This window comes from Mus caroli, unplaced genomic scaffold (assembly GCF_978045245.1).
Source record: "Mus caroli unplaced genomic scaffold, Mus_caroli_1 scaffold_14, whole genome shotgun sequence".
Classification (NCBI taxonomy): Eukaryota; Metazoa; Chordata; class Mammalia; order Rodentia; family Muridae; genus Mus; species Mus caroli.
In genome coordinates, this window is record NW_028227269.1 from 84,592,718 (window position 1) to 84,610,354 (window position 17,637).

Here is a 17,637-nt window from a genome sequence, read left to right on the forward strand (position 1 = left end):
AGAACAGTGGTCCCCTTAACCCAGTGTGGGAGTTTACCTCTTGTCCTTTGGGCCAAGATCAAATAAAATGTTAAGTGGGTTTTTTTTTTCTTCATTTTTTTCAGGATCTTTGGAAGCTCCCCAAGTTATTTTCGCAAGATCCAAACCCTTACCCACACAGTCTGGAGCCCTTGCTACAGTTATAGGACAGAGAAAATCAAAGTCGGTGAAGTCAGGGACAATTTAAGGTAATAGTAAGAATAAGAGCATGGTTTTGTCCTTATCACCTTCTGACTTTGTGCCACTCACAGCAAGGGACTTAGCTATGAAGAAAAGCAATGCAGTACAGGGTCTGGGCCTAGCTCAGTGGCACAACACATGCTTAGCACACACGAAGCCCTATGTCAGATCCCTAGCACCAACAAAGAAAAAAAGACAGTCAAGTAGGGACTTTATAAAACACAGGAAAGAGGGACTACTTCAAACCTGGGTCAAAGTTGAGCTATGCCTAGCTAGCTTCTGTACTGTACTGGCCTCCCAGAAGGTGGCGCTGTAGCAGTAAGAACATTCTCTGCTGTTATTAGAGGCTTTTGTTTAAACATATGGGGTCTCTGGAACAATTCAAAAATATTAAAGCCATAACCAGGGTTCACAGGTAAGTATAACAGGGTGTGTGGGGAAAGGAGATGCTGTTAAGATCCAGTTATCTCAAAGGAGGCCGGCTATTTATTATCAGGACAGACTTATAGACTAGGGGTAGGGCTTTGAGTTACTGAGGTGGAAAGGGAACAAAAAATATTTTGGAAAGGCTTTGGTGACATTGATAATTTGGTGACGTTGAGAGCACAATTGTTATAAGGTTTTATTTGTTACAAGGTTTTAATGAGCACACAGCTGTTAATTGGCCACAAAACAAGCTAGATCCCATCCTCTGCCACCTGTGGGAGCCAGTGCGATTAGGGATGGCTGGCTGGCCTGGGTCTGGTGAGACTGTCCGCACTTCACTGGTGTTGCTCTGAGTGTTACGTCCCAGCTGTCGCCTTCAAAACTTACCAGAAACGTCTCTGAAACCTCGAGACTGTCATTATTCCTTTCTTCCTCGCTCAGTCCCACATACTCAGCATTAATGGCACACCTCCTATGAGCTTAATATTCTTCTTACCTCTGGGGGACTATTTATAAACTTCTTTGAGAAGCATTATTCATTAAAATACCCCAGGAGAGCAAAGGAGAAAGGAAAGTTATTTACCCACCACAGGGTTCATTTACATTGGATCAGAAAGCTTCAAATATCTTTCCCCAGCCCATTTAAACTCTCTCCAGAAAGGAATGAGAGGAGAGACAGGAACACCAAATCCATGGCTTGGTCATCTACCAAAATGTACCAGAGAAATAGAAAACACCCAAAATTCTGGTGCCACTCAGCCAGTGGCATTCTACTGCTGACACAAAGCATGTTGTCCTGTGATGAACAACTTGTAATGGTTAGAGAACTGAGCAAAAAGGTCGAGATGTCCCTTAGTGTACTGGCATCCAGAAGGGTGAATGTGACAGCCTGCTCCAAACCAAACTGATGGCCTGCCAAGGCGTACTGGCGCCCTCCGTTTCCAGGTCTGTGAGACTTGGACCTGTGGTGGTGTATCGCTTTCCTCGAGCCTCTTCTGGTATCCCCTGCAGTCCTCTCCGAAGCAGTCCTTGGCAATGTAGGTCTGTCAGCAACACAGCCCTGAGAAAGCTCATCTCTTCACCTGAAATTCTGGAAAAACACAGTCCTGCTGAGCTTTAGCTTGCCATCTTCTGGGGAGACATGCCAAGGGTGCATGGACATGGGTCCAGAGTCAGGCATGGTCTCAGAACCAGCCTCCCGTGAGCAGTACAGCTATGGGAAAGCATTGCCAAGCAGGCCCACCAGCCTGGTGTCTGCAGAAACTATCACTTTGGTTCATGCCACCCTCTGCAGGGGGCTGCCTTCCTTGAACAGAGAAGTAGTTCACGTGGTGAGGAGGCCCGTTCCAGCATCAAATTTGTGAACTGGTAGCAAGCAGAGATCTCTACCTGCTGCAACAGACCCAGGTGCCTTATGTAAGCAGGTTGGAGAGACAGACATGATGGACTAAAGAAGATGCACTGTGTTTGCAAAATACTTATATAATGCTGAGAAAATACCAGCCGTCCTCTTCAAGGAGTTTGTGCAGAGGGTATCAGGAGCAGAAGCCCATCTAAGACCCCCTCCCCCTGGCTGCCCTAGGCACAGTTATAATCAGACAGAGACATTGCTGTTATTTGTCTTCTTAGAGTCTATTTTTACCAATATAAGTATATATATTATATTAACTGTATTTTCTTTATTCTCAGTGTTCTGGTATTTGGGGTGCCTACAGACTAGGAAAGAGATCACCTCCATCAGTCCTAAATATAACTCCAACTTGTCCCAGAACATGCCTTTTATATGCAAACCAGCCAGTCCCAAGTTCAGATCCCTAACAGCCCTCTTTATCAAACTCTACCACAGCAATCCAAACTGTTTCTCCTGCCCAGTTATTTCTAAACCACATCCCAGTTATTTCTAAGTATCTAGTGAGTACCTCAGAGTTCCAAAGCCCACTGGAAATTATTCAGAATAGATAAACCATGTCCTTGATAAGCCTTCTCTTTGCCCAGGACACCAGTGAAAGTGCCTGCCTAGACTTTGCTCTCACCACTGCCTGTCTGCAGACTGAGGAGCAGTGGTGGTGGTGGTGGTGGTGGTGGTGGTGGTGGTGGTGGTGGTGGTTTTTCTGACCAGTGGTTGTGTTGTACGCTGTTACACCCCTCTCTGGGATGTGTACATATAACCTGCTTCCTCCTCCCATGATGCTCCATCTTCCTCATATAGCCACGCTGACATCTCCATACCATGACCAACATGAACACTCAGTAGGAAGAATGTCATTAGTTTGCAGCAGCAGAAATTGACAGAAATTATTCCTTGGGTTCCTATTACCCAGCTCTATACCTGTGCTGCTGTCTTAACACTCCATGATAAGGCTCATCACACAGTGGTACTGAAGCAGTGTACATAACTAGCCTGATCTGGATGCAGCCTCTACTAGCCAGCCAACTGGCCTGGCAGCCAGCCATGCATCCCTATCCGGAGGCTGCTCATGTTACAGTTAGTAGCTCTTTCTACATAAGGAAAGTCTAGCTGAACCCCCTATTGGAAGTTAGAGAGGCCACCTGGCTTTCAATTTAGGGAAGATGGGAGGGGACATGTAAGAGCCCGCCCAAAGGGGATTGGCTTGCTTGAAAGAAAGCCAAGGAACTCAATTTCTGAAATGGATTAAGAAATAAGCTACTGAGAAAGATAACATCTGAAAATTGATACTGTCTCTTGCAGTGCTGGCCAGGTCCCAAGAGAAGAGTGATGCTTCGTCAACTGTTAACAATTACTACCTTGTTAAAGAGACGAGGGAGTTGATGGCCTCAGTCTCAGGCTGTATTACTAAAGCACACACTGCTCATGGAAAAAAAAAAAAATGCCCGGCACCCTGTATCATTAGCCTTGTACCTACCGTTGCATTTTGTAGCACTGCTGTGTGGTCTGTGTAACCACCATTTGGTTTGGGTGGGAGAAGATCCAGCTCATCAGCTCATTCTCGTATCCCTGAACTGGGCAAGTTACCAGTGAACAGTGGCCTTTCCCTGTGAGTCTTTCTGCAGATCACTCCCTGTTAGCAATCCAGTCTCCAGGCTTGCAGCCAGTGAACCCACATACCGTGCTACCAGTCTCAATGGGATGCTTGTTATGACCACATACCTCTGCTTTACCAACCTTGTGTCCTTAGGACATAATTGTTCCTAAAAGTTCTACAGAAGAAAATGGCATGTTAAGCCATGCCTGTCTTTGGAAAAAGCAACCTTTACAGTTGTGCTTACCTGATGTGCAGAGCTGGAACTGGGTTCCAGGAGTGTAGGTGTTTAACTGCAGGGCTTGGGGAATGATGGAGTAGATTGCCCTGTTGACATGATTGGGGTTGATATTTATATTTATCCTTTAGCCTTTCCAGTTAGGTTATAAAGAAAAGACTCAGGTTCTCTCCAGTCCTCGGGGTAAAAAGCATCACTAGTTAGACTAAAGCAATCATCACTTAGACTTGTGTTTCCCACCTTCTGAGTGTGAGTATTCTAGTACATAGCAAGGGCCCTCGGCTCTTAACCTGACCCACTGATAACCAGAGAGGAGCAGCTTGAATGGACAAACTATCCCTTTAGCTACACCAGTAAAACACAGCCTCTAAGCCTACCACAAAATAGAGATGTTAGTAGGAAAGCCAGCTTTTCTCGGGTGGCGAGAAAAGTTAGCTGGCGATAAGTCTCTGTGATTCTTTTATTTATCAGTCTCTTGTTATTGAGTACAAGGTTTGCTTTTTTTTAATTTCTGTACTGAAATATTTGAGGTTTTTTGTCCCCCTCCCCACTTCCTATTCACTTGTAATTTGCCATGAAAATGCAGATAGATGATAAGCCTAAATGTAGATATTTTAAATGTTGATAAGTTTTCATAATTGAACTCAAAGCTGTATTGGCTAATGAACTATTCATAGTTTTTAACCAGGTATCATAATATGAAAATTTCAAAACTGCTGCTCTTAGAAGGTTCTCCTCTGGTTCTTTGTTTTATATCTGTTCATCCTTCTTTCTACTATGCATGTATGCAAATAATTATTTCTTCTTTATGCATAGGGTCAGAGTTGTCCACAGTAGAATTTTAGTCATTAAGAAGAGAGATACCCCAAGATCTAGGGAAGTGGCCCAGTGGGTCAAGTGCTTTCTGTGGCAGCATGAGGCCTGAATTCCAATCCCCAGAACCCACATAACACATAAAGCCAGGCATAAGAGTGCATGGCTGTAATCACAGTGATTCTACAGCAAGGTGGGAGGTAGAGACAGGGAACACTCAAGAAGCTCAGGGAGCTAACATGCCTGGTGTATGCATTAGCCCACAACAAAGAGAATCTTTTTCAAGTGACTACAAGATGCAGTTAACACACATGAGTACACATACATCTTATACATACACACAGCATATAGACAAAAAGGGAAAAGCCCCCACTGTGCCTCTAAGAAGGTAAGTTACTATATATAAACATGGAGAAGGAACAGCCTTCTTAGGAACCAGATTCATGAAAATGGCTACCTGTCTGAGCAGTGCAGCAGGGCTCTGTTAGCCCATTCCTCTGACTCAGCATCTGTCAACTCCAGACACAGGCCTCTGACTTCTCAGACCCTCTACATAAGGAAGGGTAAATATGTGCACATATACATAGCAATAAGAAAGGCAAACAGGTACAATATAAAGGTTGAGAAGAGTCTTATTTCTAAGAACAGCTTTCTAAAAATTCCATATTATAATATCTGATTAAAAACTACAAATGTTATTACCAAGTACAGTGTGCAGGATATCGGCACTGGGGCACTCCTGGCCCACCTGGCATTAAGCACCATTTTGCATCCACTCTTAAAAAAATACACAATTAGAACTCTTCTCGTTCATTCCTCAGCAGGTGCGCACTGGTGGCCAGAGAGCTCTCTCCCCAGTGACAACAGAGTTCCAGTCGCATACCTGGCTGTGTTAGTGTAACATGAGGTTAAACAGTCAGAGATGCCACTTTAAAGACACATAGCTTGGCAGCTTCTTTCAGATGAGACTAAAACTAAGCAGATAAAACATAAACCTCACCTCTACATGAAGTCCCAAAACATAATGCAAAATATTAATAAAATAAAAAGCATGAAATATGAAGGGAAACCCAAGTCAAGACATGAGAAAATTCTTTTTTTTTTTTTAATGAGAAGTCAGATAAACTATAGTTGAAGTAAAACTTAGTCCTGAGTGCTGTGTCATCCAGAGCAGAAAGGAAATGTACAACTCTGAATTCTGTCCCCAGGAAAGAGCACCAGCAGCAGAGCCTGACCCTGCGTGAGGCTCTGGGGTTCACTTTCCCAGCACTGCCTCCACCCCACCCCCCAAAAATAAAAAAAACTGCAGGAGGGTGGAAATCATGATTTTCCAACATCTTATTCCAAAGTAACTATTTAGCATGCTTTATGTAGAGTTCACTGAATGAAGTAATACTACTCCTAGCCAACTAGCCCAGAAATGTGTTTCATTTGGCAGCTTTCTGACGTGATGTACATACAGGAAAAATATTATGGTGCATGTCGGTAAAGATGGCACCATGACAGGACAAGGCCAGTAGTGAGCCTTTACAGTCCATGGGTAGGACAATGACTGCCCAGAGGACAGCATAGACTGCATGTTTCTTGGACCACCCTAAATATAGCTTCTCTCAGGGCTAGTTGTGCACTTATGTGGGGGCTCAGATACCCAGCTCTCCTCTCTGCATGAAGATGATGCACCATGTGCTTGGGCAGCAGGCAGCACGAGTGCTGGCTCCACATCCTACAGCCTTTGTGCTCTGGTTCCGTATTTACATATCTCTCTCTCTCTCTCTCTCTCTCTCTCTCTCTCTCTCTCTCTCTCTCTCTCTCTCCTGTCCTCTTCCCTCCTCTCCCTTCCTTCCTCCTCCCCTCCATCTCTCTCCATGTCTGGCCTGAGCAACTTCCCTCCTGCCCAACCCTGTCCTGTTCCCACCCCTGATCTGACTTGGTGTTTCTGGCTCTGCTCTGGCGGAGCTCTGATTGCTGCCCCTGCACTCGGCCTTCAGGTCCTCACGAGTTACTTGATGTGGCCTTTCAAGTCTCTGGAAGGTAGGAATCAGGTCCAGTCTGAAATCCCAGCACGGTATCAGCATAGCAGAAGTTAGAGCGATCCTCCTGAGGACATGAATGGGTGGATGCTGTACTTCTTCCTTGGTTTATTTTGCTAAGGTTTGGATGTCTGTGTACGTTTGTAAACCCTTCCCACCCTGAGGGACCCTGAGGGCTTTTTCCAGTAAGCCTTCTGTGTAAAAGTGCATTTATCTTGTCAGCTTTCGGTCCCTTGAGACCTAACAGTTTCTTATCAAGTTTAACAGCTCTCTGTATTTTGTCATCTCTTGTCAGTGCTCGGTTCTTTGTATCTTCAGTAAGACCAGAAACTGAAGGTAGAATTTGACTCCCAGTATCAGGGATTCAAGAGATCACCCAAAGTGCTTCATTGCCTTGAAATATGAGATCTGAAATAAATAACATATAACCACATACATAAATTTTCTTGTGGAAAATAATTTTATTTTTTGGTCTTGAAGTGAATTGAATAATCTCAGAAGACAAAAATGTTATGAAAGTTCATAAATAATACATTTCATTATTAAACAATCTTCAAAATTAGATCTGCCATCTCTTGTAGCACTATAAAACTATTTCATATAAAATAACCTCTGATGACTACTCTAGATAATGACCTCTGACCTACTTTCCTGACCTCACTACGAAACTCCTTGTTCTGATGCTATGAGGACCTTGACTGCAGGCCACACACAACAAGGATCTTACTGTAGGGAAGCAAAGTCACAGTGAGACCCAGTCTGTTTGAGAGACATTGTCCTTCAATGTGTTTTTTTCTTCTACACCCCTTAGATCCCTTTCAAGGTTTTATCACTTTACTAAGATGAGATTTTCTTCTGAACATGAAAGGAGTGTGTGTGTGTGTGTGTGTGTGTGCGTATGTACATACATGTATGTATACATATATATGTAAATATATGTACATATGTATATACACACACACTTTTTTAAATTTTTGAACTTTATGCCAGGCAGTGGTAGTACATGGCTTTAATCCCAGCACTTGGGAGGCAGAGGCAGGCAGATTTCTGAGTTTGAGGCCAGCCTGGTCTACAGAGTGAGTTCCAGGGTAGCCAAGGCTTCAGAGAAACCCTGTCTCAACAAAACAAAAACAGTAGTAGTAGTAGTAGTAATAATAATAATAATAATAAATTTTGAACTTTGTATGACTTTTCAGATTATATACGACATATGCTGGAGGCTGCTCTTTGCGTCAGGGCTGTGACTAGTGTTTAGTATCAAGTCAAATGTAGCAGCAAGCAAAAATAGAGCAATGCACTTTGTATTTCTGTTGTAGTGGACTCAGGACAGAACCAGCGCTCTCCTGGCCTTTACCTTTTTCCCTTTTCCTTAAATTCAGCCCCATGAGGCATTGTTATCATTATTGCCGACACTGTCAGGAACTGTGTCTACATTCTCAAAGAATTCAAAATACAAGATAGAAATGGCACGATTCTGAAGTTAGGCCAGCCAGGTGGCAATTTAGCCCGTCCATTAACTTCTTTGAACCTCAGTTTTCTCCTCTATCTAATAAACATAAGCATATTCATCTTCAGGGTAGATCAACCCAGTTTAAAAATGGACAGAGAACTTGGACAGACATTTCTCCCAAAGAAAGACTCCAGATGGCTGGTATATGTGAGAAGACCTCCCTACTGCTCTCGGGAAGTGACTCTGCCCACTACACAGCAGTTAGGCTAGCTCCCGTTGCATAAACAAGTGTAGACTGTGGCCCCCGAGGACTAGAGAAGAAGAGAGTGGAGAGTTAGTGTATAGTGAGCACAGGTTAGTCTCACAAAATGCGGCTGGGATGCTTATCAGGCTGAACTATGATTTAGATGGTCAGCATGGTAAGTTGTATGCTCTGTGTAATCCGTTAAAGTTTCCACAGTGAGTACAGACGCTGTGTTACATGGGAATGCTACAGAAAAGTGGGTGTTTACTACCTCGCTTTTGTATCTGAGAAAAATGGGGGTGGGGGGAGTCCAAGCCATGCAAACAGTGGTGAGGCTGAAATTCAACACAACTCAATAATAAAAGGACAGGCAATTTTAGAAGTGAACTGAGGGTTTCAAAGACATCCCTCTAAAGAACATGTGCAAGTGGCCAATAACCACCTAGAAGAGATGTGTCGTTAGGAGAATGCAGACCAAAGCCACTTCATCCCCAGGAGGGTGGCTATAATCAGAGCTAGGTAATAACAAGTGTGGGTGAAGACAGAGAGAAATTGGGATCTTTACACACTGCTGATGAGACTGTAAAGTGGTGTTGCTGCTTTGGAAAGAGTTAGCAGTCCCCCAGAGTTAAATATGTAGTTACCAATTAACCCAGCCACCCCATAAGTGATAGTTTATTTGAGTGCGTGGATGTATGGTAGCGTTACTCAGAAGAAGAAATATGTGAAAGCAAACTGATGTCTACCAGGTGGTAAAGCATGAAAGATAGTACACACATAACTATGAAAGCATGGAGTAAAGCCATGTGTCACGACTCTAGTGATGTAAAATGTACAGGCTGAATGTGGTGACACTTGCCCATTATCTTAACGCTTGAGAGCTCCAGCAAGAGGATACCCTGGTCTACATAGACACTAACTCAAATAAAACATGCAGAACAGATAATTCCACAGAGACTAAAAATACTAGTGGTTGCCCTGGGCTGGTTGGTGGAGGGAGAATGGTGGTGACTTTCTGGAATAATGAAAACTTCCTGAGATTCCATTTTTGTGTGGTAGTCACACAACTTTGTGTAATAAAAATTCTTAAAGTACACAATCTTAAGTGGATAGATTTTATTCAGATGTGACATATATCCAGAAATGGTAGCATATACCTGTAAACTCCAGCAGAGAAACAGGGAATTGGAGGTCATCCTTCACTGCTTTGAGGTTGAAGTCATCTTGGACAACCTGAGAGAGGCCTGTCCTGAAACAAACAAAACAAAATGCAAAGAAGATGAGACGGTGACATCTATCAAAATTTAACATTTTAAAAATTAAGAAGAGAGCAAACTGGGTGTGACTCACACCTATCATCCCAGCACTTGGGAGTATAAGACAGGAGGATTGCCATGAGTTTGAGACCAACCTGAGCTTCATAGTAAATTCCAGGCCCGCCTGACCTACATTCTTTTAAAACAGAACAAAAGGCTTTGGTGTCAGCAGTAAAATTATTACTTCTTCCTCCCCTTACCACCCCCACCCCCCCCCCTCTATAACAAAAGCGTCTTTCGAGCTGGGGCTATGGCTTAGAGGTCACGAGCATGTCCTGCTCTTCCAGAGGACAGTTTCAAACGCCTCCGTTAGAGAATCTGTAACTCTGGCTCCTTGGGGATCTGATGCCTCTGGCCAACTTGGGCACCGGCACATTTATACATAATTAAAAGAAATAAAATTGTATCTTTAATTTTTATAAGCCTATCTTTTTTTATATGCCTGCATACCAGAAGAGGGCGTCAGATCTTATTACAGATGGTTGTGAGCCACCATGTGGTTGCTGGGAATTGAACTCATGACCTCTGGAAGAGCAGTCAGTGCTAACCACTGAGTCATCTCTCCAGCCCTTAAAAAATAAATCTAAAAAACAATTTCCAATAGAAATGTAAAGGTTTGAAAATACCTATTTAGTGTCCTGTTCGTGAAACACAATGCTGGTTTATCCAGCAGTATTTGTCCACTTTATTTTAGGTGTGCGGTGAGATGTTACAGGAAGGGCTTGGGGCCGGTGATGCCCACAGTGGTTCCCCATTGCCAAGCAATCTACTGTGTGGTACATGGCAGCTGTTACTAGGCCTGCCTGGCCTCACTTGCATGTCCCTGTTTGGAAAGGTGACAGGCTTCAGGGGACTTGTATGGCTTTAGTCCACCCAGAGCTCAGGGGACCTTGACTACAGTTTCAGGGCCTTAAGCTTCACCTCATGCTCCAAATCCGTGAGGGAGCAGCTGAGAATGGGGCTGGCTGGCCCGCACTTGTTCCCTGCCCTCGCTAATCCTCCCCTGCTGCTCCCAGCCAGCCCTCCCTCCACACAGCCCGCTGCCTGGTCACAGAGACAGTGTGGCTGAACAAGTGCTTTGGTCTTTGAAGAATGACCCTTAGAGATACCTGGAGGGACCCAGTGCTGGCCAGGGTGTTCCTGGTACTTTTCTTCTGTGGAGCACCAGACATTTTCTTGGCTAACCCTCTGCAATCATGCCTGGTCTGAAAAAGTGGTGGCCTGCTGCTGACTCCCCCAGGGATTCTGACCTTAAACCCATGTCTTTAGGGAACTCTGCATTTCCACGTTAACCAAAGAAGCCATGAGCTTCTGTCAGCTTGGTTCCTATCAGTGAGCATCTGTTCTAACACATGAGTTCCGAGGCACATGCAGCTGTGATAGATGGAGAAAATACACACACATACATGAATGCTTGCTTACACACATGTGCTCTGTATGTTTCTGCTCTACTGGTAGTGTCAGCACCTGGCCAGGATGTTAGTTTTCCTTAACTCGTCTGTCACTCTTTCACAAACCTTGAGTCTTACGAAGACAGAATCTCTAACCATTCGTCTAATGCTTTCTCTGCTTGTGGCCTCTCCAAGAGGGCACTTGCCATTAAACTAATTCTGATTTCTCCCTATCCACAGATGAGCGCTCAGGACTCTAAATCATATTTACAAGCTTTCTCGTAGCCCAGGGCAGGAACACGCTGTGTCCCTGTGGAGGAGGTCTGGAGCCTGCCACGTGTCCGCACTCTGAAGTTGTCAGGTGGAGGAAAGGGCAGACAGCCTCTCTGATCAGTGCCGGTTCTCCCTTAGTTCTGTAGGGAGGAGGGAGGAACAGGAAAAGGCCTGTGCCCTGGTCATGGGAGTCTTGAAAGCAGCAAAACCTGGTGTGCCGAATGAAGGAAGACTAGGTTAACCCCGCTTTCATTTCCCTGCCTGAAAGAGCAGGGCAGGAATGGGCTGTGAAGTATTCGGTTTCACATCTGCTCCAGGACTTAGCGTCTCATAAATCCACTTTTCTTCTAAGCATCCCGGGAGCTCCTCCCGCACCCACCTCCCTCCCTGTTGACTCCCACCCAGCCTAGACAGCTGAAGGGCTCCCAGAGAGATCACCCCATTGATCTTTGTCATTGCTACCAGAAGAGAGAATCTCCCAGTGTCTGAGGGTCTGTATGTGGCTCTGCTCTCCACAGGTTTAGCACAGAACTCGAGGTGCATGCCAGAGTGTGGTGTGCTGAAAAGAAGACAGGGGTTTCGAAGGGGAAGAGTGCTTCTCACCTCAGCTTGCCATTTGTGTGAGCTTGGGCAGGTCACCCACCCTCTCTTAGCTGGTAAAATTGGGACCATGTTTCCAAAGTGTATTCAAACTATACAGGCTTGCACCTCCAGCTGGTCTGAGGAATGCTGCCTTCAGGAGCCAGTTCTGAAAGCTCGTACTAAAGGCTCTGAAGAGCCTATCCTCCAAGAGACTTTAAAGCAGGGTCTCAGATCTGTTTGACCCCTACAATGCTGGATAATCTCCTGACATTTTGAAAGGTAGGGTTACATTTCTCCAGTCTACAGTCCTCGGGTGAAGCGCTTGCTGTATCCAGTTTAACTCTCTGACTTCCATATCTCATCAAGGAAAAAAACGAATAGAAAAATAAGTTTCCTACATGGCAAGCAGTGTTAAAAACCAACACAGATTATAGGTAGAATTAGGGGCAAGTGCCAGGTATGGTGGCCGCACTTTTAATCTCAGTGCTCAGGAAACAGAAGCAGGTGAATTTCAGACTTGGAGGTCAATCTGGTCTACACAGTATGTATATGCCAGCCCAGAGCTGTAGTGTTCAGACTCTGTCTCAAAAAACAAAACAACAACAACAAAAGTTCTGGGATCTGAGACTTCTGCTCTTTCTCCACCTGTCAGGTTTATTGTTCTCATGTGGTTTAGGGATATGTGGCTCTGTTAATTGTGGGGATTAATTATGCCTACCCCAGAGCTCCAGTGAAGTCAGTGCCCAGTACTCACATGCTCACCCCAAAATTTGGCACACATAGGAAATAATATAATGACTAAATCCAAAGGTCCCTAACTTACAAGAAGTGCATATAAGAAAAACTTAAATTACCATTTTATAAGATAAAGAATAGTTGTAGATTCACCCTAAATTAGTATTCATGTTACTTATTTAAATTTCTGCTGAAAAATATGTTGAACAAGAAATTAAGGAGCAACTGGCTGAGGACCTGCATGGGAAATTTATGAGGGGGAAATAGAGACAGGCAAAGGTCCTTTTGCCTTAAGAAATGGCTATTTTTTTATTTGATAATTTTATACATGTATATAATGTATTTTGGTCATATTCACAGTTCTTCCTCCCCCATACCCATCCCCCCTTCTTGTCAAATTTCCCGTGTGTGTGTGTGTGTGTGTGTGTGTGTGTGTGTGTGTGTGTGTGTGTGCACCCTGCCGTTGGTAGCTATTAAGACATGTTTAAGTGTCTTCAGTGGTATTGAGTTTTGAGTTTGATAATGTGAAACACACACCCTCATCTGTCTGCTCCTTCTAGTCTCTTCTTACAGAGATCCTCTTTCAGGGCTGACTTCTCATTCTCCATGAATCCCCTCCCTCATTTTTAGCTGACTCCGTGTACTACAGTTTCAAATGGAGACGTCTAGTCACAGCTGATACACTTGGCATCACAGGTCAGCATAGACATCAGAGTTTGGGAGGCCTTGTTCTCACTGGGCATGTCCTGGGCAGCGCAGTGCCCTCAGCCCACTCTTCTGTGTAGGTCCACATATCCTAAACACATTGGGACACCCATCCTGTTAACTGCACAGGCTTCCCAAGCATGACCCACCCCACAGGGAACTTGTGACTCTCTTAGACCCTCCCTAGCCATCTTCCTCAGAGACAAAGCCAGTGACTGAGTCTCTTTCGCCCCTTCCCTTCCATGTACCCATCCAGTTGGTTCTCGGTTGTTAGATTTGTCCTTTAAATCCCTCTCATGTGTCGCATACAGTTTCATTCCTATCTCATGCCCTAACTGGGATGTGTCCTGTTTTTTTTTTTCACCTAGTGTTTTTCCATATTGATCTTATCACCCACAGTCTCTTCTGTGTTCTTAAAATAACTTTATTTAGTAGTAGTTGTCTATTTTGAGACAGGATCTCACCCTAACTGGCCTCAAACTCAAAGAAATTCACTGCTTCCCAAGTGCTGGTATTAAAGACGTGTGCCCCTTCACTATGCCCAGCATAAAATGATTTCCTGAGGGCTGGAGCACTGGGTCAATCAGTACGTGCCGGCCATATAAACATGAGGACTTGAGTTCCAGTCTCCAGAGCCAGGAAAAAAAACCAGGTACAATGACTCAGAGACAGATTCATAGAGCTCAGAGGCCAGTCAGCCAAGCCTGTTCCCAGCACCACTGATAGCCACATTTAACTCTAGCTCCAGGGAGATCCCATGTCTCTGCCCTCCAGGGGTACGTGTGTGTGTGTGTGCGCGCGCGCGCGCGCGCGCGCACACACACACACAAATTAAAATGATAACCCTTTTTTTTTCTCTGTGTAGCCCTGGCTGTCCTGGCACTCACTTTGTAGACCAGGCTGGCCTCGAACTCAGAAATCTGCCTGCCTCTGCCTCCCGAGTGCTGGGATTAAAGGTGTGCGCTTTAAGACAAAAGGAAAACCGAGGTAAACTGCTGACTGAGGAGGACACTGAGCCTGACCTCTGGTCTCCAAGCATAGGAGCACTCACATGATCTTACATATATGTGAATAAATTTACATGCACGTACATTTTAAAGGTCTTTTAAGAACAATTGTTTCCCCACTAGGGTTGCTTTGAGTTCAGGGCTATGTGGCTTAATTCCAGGCCAGTCTGAGAAGATCCCGTTTAAAATTTGATTAGATTTGTTTACATGTTGTGACTATTTTGCCTGCACGTATGTATATGGCCCACATTCATGTCTAGTATCTGGGGAGATCCTAGGGATGAATCCAATCCCCTGCAACTAGAGATATTATGAGCTGCCATGTGGGTTCTCTGCCAGAGCAACAAGTGCTCTTAATCAAGGAAGCACCTCTCGAGCCCTGTGAGACCCTGAAATGTGGAAATGAAAAAGGAGGTGGCCTGGCCCAGCACATAAAGATGCCTGTCTCCAAGCGTGCAGGCTGTCTTCAGTCTCTGGACCCATGTGGTAGAAGGAGAGAGCTGACTTGATACCTTGGCTTTCGACCTCCACACCCCTGACACCTAAATTAACTAATTAATAAGATAATAAATTATTAATAGTACAAACAAATGAGTCATTTCTTGGTCAGGATATGGTGGCTCATTTCTTTGATCCTAGTGCTTGGGAGTCAGAGGCTGGCAGGTCTGAGTTCAGGCTGTCCTGATCTACACATACAGAGAATTCTAGGCCAGCCAGGGCAATATAGTAAGACCCTGTCTCAAAACAAAACTAACAACAAACCCAGTACAAAGTTGTGGAGCCTGCATGATGGTGTTCCCAGCATTCAGAAATTCAAAACCAGCCTGGGCTACACAGTGAGCGAATCACTGTATCCAAACCTGCAGTTTGCCATATAGATGCATGGTCGAGCATTGGCCTAGCAGGCAGAAGGCCCTGCCGGAGTAAGTGGATACAAGCCTGTGCTAGGTTACTGCTGCTGCTCACCGCTGGCCCAGCACACCCCCTCTTTCCAGCCATTGTGGACTACTTGCCTGATGCTCTGCACAGAGGCTTCTCTTTCTAGAAACCCAGCTCTCACCCAGCTCTTCCACCAGCCTCAAGCTTCCTCTGATTATGTCATTCATCCATTACACACATCGTCCTGTGAGTGTAGTGGGTGCTTAGTAAGTGAGCATGAGATGACGAGGGCCATCTCCACCCTCCTAAGAGGAAGCACAAATGCCATTCACTTTTGTAATCCTATCTTCATCACTGAGATTCTAAGGCTGCACTATTTATTTTACCCAGAATTTTCCGTGAGAATGTACCAGATATGTAGGGGATACTAATAATCTAAGGTCTGAGCTGGGCGTGGTGGGCACGCCTTTAATTCCAGCACTCGGGAGGCAGAGGCAGGAGGATTTCTGATTCCAACGCCATCCTGGGCTACACATAAAAACCCTGTCTCAAAAAACAAAAAAAAAAAAATTTAATCATAATTTTAAGGAAGAAAAATGCAAATAGAAAACATGTGAGACAGTTGAGTAGAAATTGTATTCTGCCCCTTTGTTTGCCACATATTAGCCCTGTTGTCTACACAAACAGCTGGCCTTTCTGGACTAAGTTTGGCATAGGACGTTAGAAACACTAACTGGGCTGGAGAGATGGCTCAATGGTTAAGAGCACTGATTGCTCTTCTGAAGGTCCTGAGTTCAAATCCCAGCAACCACATGTAATGAGATGTGATGCCCTCTTCTGGGGTGTCTGAAGACAGCTACAGTTTACTTACATATAATAAATAAATAGGTCTTTAAAAAAAAAACACTGTGACTTAGAAATATTTTTATTTATCTGTTATATGCTAGATACTTTGCTGTGCACCTGAATTAAAACAGCTGCCATGTCTTTTTCAAAGGGCTGCTGTGGAGGCCAGATGAGATAGTACGAAGGAATGCGTACATCTGCTAGCTTTCTGCTTTTGCTTTTTATTATCAAGTGACACCTCAGACAGTCTTAATCCTCAAAGGGCAAACACACACACACACACACACACACACATAGGTTGCTGGTTTTATTTGTAGTAAAGTTTGCAAGGCGGAGGTATTTGCGCCCTACTTCACAGAGAACTCTCCAGCCACACTATTCTCCGCATAAATACTCAGTTACACAAGTTTTCCTTTGTTGGTAGGTATTGTGTAACAAATGTTATCCCCAAACTTAGGGCTTTACAAGCCTTTCTTACCGCATGGTTTCTGGGGCTGGGGCTTCCTGATGCAGTGGCCATCTTTGGTTAAGGTTTCTCACGCAGGTGCGGTCAAGCTGGCAGCCAGGGACTCTGAGCTCAGCTTCCAAGCTCTTACTCTTGTGGGTGCTGGCAAACCTCCATGTGGACCTCTCCCCAAACTGTCTGTCTGTCTGTGTGCACTTGGTCAGGTTGGGCCTTTCTGAATCTTAGCTGTAGAAGCTCACCCTTCCCCAAGATCCTCAGTGGCTGCCCTTGGAGGCATAACTGTAAAGAGCTGCGTGATTAAGTGAAAAGGAAGATGTCCCACCAGACCCTCTTCCCTTCTGACCCCTAGAAGAGGAAACCCCAACCACATGTGCTCACTTAGAAGAGACCCAGTGAGCAGAGCGGAGCACGTGGAGTGGAGAGGCCAAACTTACCAGCACCTCGATCTCAGAGCCTTGAGCAAAGTGAACCCACTTGTAACTTTAGTTTTTTTCAAAACCTACTTGTAATGATAGTCCTTAAACCCTTGAACCTCCCTTCTAGCCCACCATGCACCAGAGGTAGTGGACCAGAAAGGATACAGGGAAGTGAACCTGCATAGCTACAAATCCCATCTCGGTTGTCAGGAAATGAGCAGTTCAGTTCACAGGTCAGCAGTGGCAGCTCGGTCCACTGGCAAACACTTCACAGATACACCAGCATTCAGTTCGGTAGTTGAGCTAGCAAACACAAATCAGCAGCAGTGGTGAAGTTTTTTTGGTGCGTTTCTCTCTATGGAGTCCCAGCAAATGGAGCTCAACTACGCAATGTAAGGCGGACCAATACATGTGTGTAGTTAGCAATGAATCCTTCATCGCATGTCTTTTTCCATTTGGCAGAGTAGTCACTGTTCCCAACCAAGGTTAAACTTTTTTTTTAATGATCTTGAGGGACACTAATATGGGGACAGGCCATCATGCCCTTCTCTTTCAGAGCATCCTGAGAATCAGCGTCTTCTCTGTTAAGCTGTGGCTGG

The 17,637-nt window shown here is 44.8% G+C and overlaps 1 protein-coding gene across 12 annotated transcripts in view; it reads left to right on the forward strand.

Moving 5' to 3' along the window:
- Ttll5 (tubulin tyrosine ligase like 5) overlaps positions 1 to 17,637 on the forward strand; it is a 238,267-nt gene that overhangs the window by 210,721 nt on the left and 9,909 nt on the right. For 10 of the 12 annotated variants that reach the window (XR_015045248.1, XM_029484762.2, XM_021178935.3 and 7 more), the window contains one exon: positions 105 to 227. The exons of the other annotated variants lie outside the window; for them this stretch is intronic. Coding sequence is in view for 9 of the 10 variants with exons in the window: in XM_029484762.2 (XP_029340622.1) it covers positions 105 to 226 (122 nt within the window). In the remaining variant the exon portion in view is untranslated. The remainder of the gene's footprint in view (positions 1 to 104; positions 228 to 17,637) is intronic. 12 annotated transcript variants of the gene reach the window in all.